This window comes from Anastrepha ludens, chromosome 5, assembly GCF_028408465.1.
Source record: "Anastrepha ludens isolate Willacy chromosome 5, idAnaLude1.1, whole genome shotgun sequence".
NCBI classification, from domain to species: Eukaryota; Metazoa; Arthropoda; class Insecta; order Diptera; family Tephritidae; genus Anastrepha; species Anastrepha ludens.
Window position 1 is genome coordinate 9,227,499 of NC_071501.1, and position 5,603 is coordinate 9,233,101.

A 5,603-nucleotide genomic window follows, 5' to 3' on the forward strand; every position below is an offset into this window, starting at 1 on the left:
ATCAGATTTCTACTCTCTATTCTGGCACTTCAGCTTATGCTCAGCATCTTCTGTATCTCATACTGTATTCACACAAACACGAATCAGCTTGTGCACTGAATAATTTTCAATGTCAAGAATTGTTGTAAACAGATAATATAATGGCCTGCTAAATTAATGAACTCTCAGGGCATAAAACTCGTTAATCCTCACTTCACGGTTCATGTTTTTTTCCGAGTATTAATGTGATGAGCTTCCGCTCCAAAGCAGAGTACGTATTCAAGGTCAGAGGGTAACAAGAAACAAACACCAAAACAGTTTTGATTTTTTTCCGAAATTATAAAATATTTTATTCACTCAAATAATATAAACTTACATCAAACTAAATCTCTACCATTCGTTTCTATAATGGCGCACTTAACACAAATCTAGCCGTTAATATGCGTCCATTATCATCGACGATAGTTTTGACGAATTCGCCACGTTGAGCGCTTAAATCATCCACTGATATGCCGATTTTGGCTAGAAACTCAGCAATCGGATTTCTGCCATTTCCTCGGTTGGACGACCCAATTGGCGAGCGATTTGTATCGGGTACTGTCGCATGCACAGGATGTATAAGCAAAGGATTCAATGTGGCCGTATCCTCTTCATCATCGTCCTGCGGTTCCAATGGCTCGCGATCTCGCACCGCTGTCGGTGTTGTGGTGCGTTTGGCGTCATCTGGCGCACCTGCTGAAAAAGGCCTAAAGTCGACACCAAAATGACTGGCGCTGTGATGCTTACTGGGTAGTGGTGCACTAAACACATTTGGCGTGTTGTATGGATTACGTGCGCCAAATAGACTGTCGAAGTTCGGATTAAAAGGCGCGATTGGTGTATAGCCATTGCCGCCGTAGGTCGGACGCACGTGATATGTGGTCGTCACAATGCGTCCGTCGGGTTCCACACGCGTCTTTGTAATAGCCTGTCCATTAGCGTTGCTAATCTCTTCGGGACTTATGCCAGCGCGCTGCAAAACATCTCGCATGTTGGGATCTAAATCGCCAACTGATGGCGCTTGATTGCTGTGCACAGTCTTTGTGAAGGTACGCACTTTGGTACGTTCGACGAGCTGATCGTCAAGATCCGTGCTGGGTGGTATATTCTCTACTTTCAACGTTTTGATAGGCTTCTGATCGCTGCCATTGGGATGGAGTGGATAGAGAAATTGTTCATCTAAAGGTTTATTGATGTTAAGCACAGCCACGGGTGGCAAATCTTCGATTTTGATAGTTTTCACAGTTGTGGGTGTGGTTGAGGTTGACAAATTGGGTGGTGTGGATTGTGGTTTAGAATCTCTGCTCGGATTGTATTGCGATTTGAGAAAATCATCCAAGCTTGGCAGCGTTTGTGTGCGCACTGTTGTTTGCTCTGTGGGCAGGAAGTTTGGGGAAACTTTCACGGTCTTGCGTTTCCACTCATTTGGTCCAGTTGAATAGCTGGTGTGCACGATGTTACCATCATTGTCTGTGTGCGTGTTGGTGAAGGTGCTTGTTTGTCCAGCAGGTGTTTCAGGTTCGTCAAAGTCAAATTCGAAATTATCATCATAACCGCCCATGGCAGGTAATTCGGCCGGATTGAACGGATCATCTTTGTCCCATGAGTCGCTATCCCATGTGCTTGGTAGCTTTGGATAATGACTTAACCTTGGCTCTTCATCAAACAAATCATCTGTTGCAGGTTTGGGACGTTTTGCAAAAGATGGCGTCTGCCAAATAGGTCTACCTTGCGGCACTGTGGGTTGATAGGCTGTAGTTGGGTTGCCTGGTTGGGAATTGGGTTTGTTTGTCTGCGCTGGTTGTTGCGGACTAACTGGCGCTTCCGGCTTTGGTTTATCCTGCCCTGCCCACTCCCAATCATCAAGCTTGTTGGGATTATGTTGCTGTGCTCGCTGCTGTTTCAATATTTCCTCAAATCGACGATCGACATCTTCCATGTCGATATCTTCCACTTTCCTGCATAGAATGCTGCCATCCGGTTGCAGCGTGTAGGTGCTCGTATGCTTGCGTCCATTTTCAATGTTCGTGCGCTTCACAGGATGGCGCGTACTCAATAGCTGACGCACGGCCAACAGCTCGAGTTCCTTTGCGTGCTCCGCCTGCTCCAGCAACTGTTCGGGACTGACATTTCTGCCACCGATGCGTAGCGTTGTGACTTGTGGCTTGATGCGCAAAGTGATGCCATTTCGAGTGAACGTCTGGTAGCCCTCGTCGCCTGTATCATCGAGAGTGGGGAAATCTTCATCTGCCTCTTCCGTTGTCCAAGTTTTCGTATGTCTTTGACCATTGCTATCGATTTCGGTTCTACGGTGAAGTACGGTGCGTGCAGCTACCAACTGGAAAATATTCGTTTTTTTACTTAAACATCTAAAATAGTTTTTCTTAACATTCTCTTATACCTGTAGCAGCAGCAGCAGCCAAATTATATTGATGAAATTGTGTTTACTCCGCATTTTTGTTGTGTTCAAATCGAGCTTCAAAATTCAACTGCCCGTTTCGCGCATTAAATATCGCAAAATACCTACTAGTTGGAGATTTTCATGAAACACTTTGTTTACATACAATTTTAGCTACAGCTAATTTAGCTCGAAACAGCTATACACTCATTCGGCTTCCTCAGAGATGAGATAAGCTCTTTCCATGTAAGTCTAGATTTGACCAGACTGGGGTTATCATTGTTTTGCGGCCAAATAATCATTTGATGATGCCAATATTTGTACACAAAAATAACAAAAAAATGCAAGTAACCACAAAACAAAAAAGAAAAAATTAACTCTTATATAGCAGTAGCGGCGAACAAGGGGGGCTTGCTGATGGTGCTAAAACCCCTACGCTTCAAAATGTTGACCAGTTTTGATAATTTTTCTTTTTTCATTATAATAATTGCATTACAAAAACCATACATGCAGCAAATCTACACTTTAAACTTTTAACAAATATTAGAAAAACTCAAGCTGATCTTCGAAATTAGTGGTGAAAGTAAGACAAAACTGAACAGTCTTGCAAAACACAACAAAGTTTGTCGTATTTGGGTGCCTGGCCATTGGGGATGAGTTGGCTGATAAACTGGCTAATGAAGGCTCTGCAAGTATACCAGTAGGCCCTGAACCCTTTCTAGGTGTCAATACTGCATCGATTCAATTTGGGCTCCTGCAGAGCAGCCAAGTGCCTTGTGAAAGTACCAAACAGGAGATTAGCGAATTTTGTTCTAGAACTTAGTAGAAAGGACCTGAGAGTACTGGTCGGTGTAATCACAGGGCACAACGCCTGTGGTCAGCATATGGCTACCATGGGAATGATTGACGACCCAATAAGCCTATCCTGCTGTGGGAATGAGAACACTCAGAAATGAGAACATTTTCTCTGTAGCTGTTCGGCGTTTTCTAGTATCAGATTTAGGCTACTGGGGGTGCGAAGTTTTGAGTATGGATAAAGTTCATACTCTTCCGGGCCTCTTAAGACCTCAATGAATCCAAAAGATTCGCAGAAGAGTGACCTCGAACCTATTTTTCAGTCTCACTATCTACACTGCATCTATCCTGTGTCCCTGTTCCTTCCACTATAATCTATCCGGGTGTATTACAAGAGTCTTTCTGACTGAGCACTTGGATCTGACCATCCTCCTACAGATTTAATCATCTAAATAGAACAACGCCATACACTTTTCATCACAATTCGATCGAAATCTCTGGATCATCTACTCGTCAACATCACGCAGGTCAGCAGAGATATACCACGGAGCATGCAAGTTCTGACGTAGAAGTTGTGGACATAGAACTAGGCCACTCATTAATATAGATCATTTTTTCATTAGGATGATGATTGGCAACATCTCCGGGCATTGTCTACTGGGAATACTGGGAAGCGTATTTCGTATGGGGGGGCTTTTACCGCAGATGCAGGAACGAAGAGTGTTAAACACTTCCTCGGCCACAGTCCTACTCTTGCCAGAATACAGCATCGCTTCCAAACTCTTACTTCTTTATTTCTGGTAGGCTTGGAATCTGCAACCATCCACAAAATTTAATCGATTTATCAGAGAGACAAAGTGGTTTCCCACACCCGAAATTAGAGAGGGAGACTTATGCCCAAATAGGTGGTATCACAATGGGCCTCCAGATCTAAGTGGGTCCCTCTACATTCTCATGAAGAGCGACAACCACTGTAAACTAACCTTACCTTACATAAAACTGAAGATAAAAAGCATTGCTTTGTGAGGAAAGTTAAATCTTATCTGCTCCAGAGGAACGGATACACTGCCAATTTCGCAGATAAACATTTTGGACTTTATATGTAGCGCGTCTGGTAGCAATCTATGAGCATACACGTGAAAACATAAGACGGTAGTGGTTCTACAAAACAAAGCGGTCGATTATGTGGGAATGATTAGCTTACGGTGGGTGCCACTCTCTTTGAGAATATAGAGCAGTCCACTTAGTCGTGGAAGCCCATTGTGAAACCACTCGCTTGCGGTCAAGTCTTCTCTCTAATTCTCGGTGTGGTGAAACCATTTAGGCTATCTGATAAGCGATGAAATAATGTAGATTGGTGCTGGTTCCAAGTCTGTCGTGTTCTGGGGATGCTTGAAATATATCAGATGCCTTTTCCAACTTTGCCCTGAAAAGGAGTTGTAAAGCGTTTTTCTGGTAAAAGGTTAATGATTAGTATGACGTCGCAGCTCAAGACTTACAAGACTCTCTTATATCATCGATAAAATTTTACAAACGCTTGATAGATGATAATCAGATCTGGTGAATGAAATATTTACTGGGCTCTCAATCCGAGCTTAGTTTGGTGCGTTGCTTAGCACGTCCCACTGTCATTTGGACGATCTTTTCCGGCTGTTAGACTCGCTTGTGATATATTTTTTAGCTATTTCAGCCAGTTATCGTCTACTTCAAAAGTGGACGGACCTCGTTACAACTCAGCAAAGGATTGCTGGTACCAACTTAGTGCAAAATTTTGAGTTGTATCTATTCGCTAGGCAATCAGTTTCTAGGCTAATCCCATGGTGATTGGTAAGGCAATTAGTGCTCACTGCAAACTCCACAATTTCCTTTATTTTATCGATATTTTCGACAAGAACTAGCAGAGCGTGCCTCATATTCAAGGCCAGTTTGACCGAAACGAAATAGTTAAGATCACAGTATCTTTTAAATCATTCGATACTGTATGGAATCTTGAGTAGCACAAATGTTTTTGGGCGCCTGTTGCGATTTTTCACCTTAGTCACAATGGTACTGAAGAAGATGGTAATATTTGTGGAACGCTGTAATAAAGAAATGGATTCACCAAGACCAAAAAATATATGTTTTTTATTAAAGTGGAATGCCGTTTTTAATTTATGTACACAGCGAGTCGCTCCAAAGTATACATCGTGAGATATGGCTCACTAAAGTCATCTAGCTGGAAGTAGTCAAACCTTTTTACTTCACCTAATATCTCGACTGTAGTGATACCTTCTCTGCGTTAGAAAGATCAGGTGGAGAATGGTTTGGCTTCACTTGGTTAGCGCTGGTTAGCACGAGAAAGATCCGACTGGTGCGCTTTATTAATCTCTGCCAAAATCGCTTAAAGGGTTAG

General features: G+C 42.9%; 1 protein-coding gene across 1 annotated transcript; it reads right to left on the bottom strand.

Annotated features, from left to right (window-relative positions):
• Positions 1-303: 303 nt before the first annotated feature.
• On the bottom strand, positions 304-2,529 carry LOC128862726 (uncharacterized). The gene is made up of 2 exons (XM_054101413.1): positions 2,420-2,529; positions 304-2,356 (listed from the first exon to the last, which is right to left on the bottom strand). The coding sequence occupies exons 1-2, from the start codon at positions 2,471-2,473 to the stop codon at positions 383-385; spliced, it is 2,028 nt and encodes a 675-aa protein (XP_053957388.1). The 5' UTR covers positions 2,474-2,529; the 3' UTR covers positions 304-382.
• Positions 2,530-5,603: the final 3,074 nt, after the last annotated feature.

Bases quoted from the DNA above. Each gene is read 5' to 3' on its own strand.
- LOC128862726 (XM_054101413.1), bottom strand. From the start codon at position 2,473: ATGCGGAGTAAACACAATTTCATCAATATAATTTGGCTGCTGCTGCTG. The intron at 2,357-2,419 runs GTATAAGAGAAT...AATATTTTCCAG, and splicing joins GGCTGCTGCTGCTGCTACAG to TTGGTAGCTGCACGCACCGT.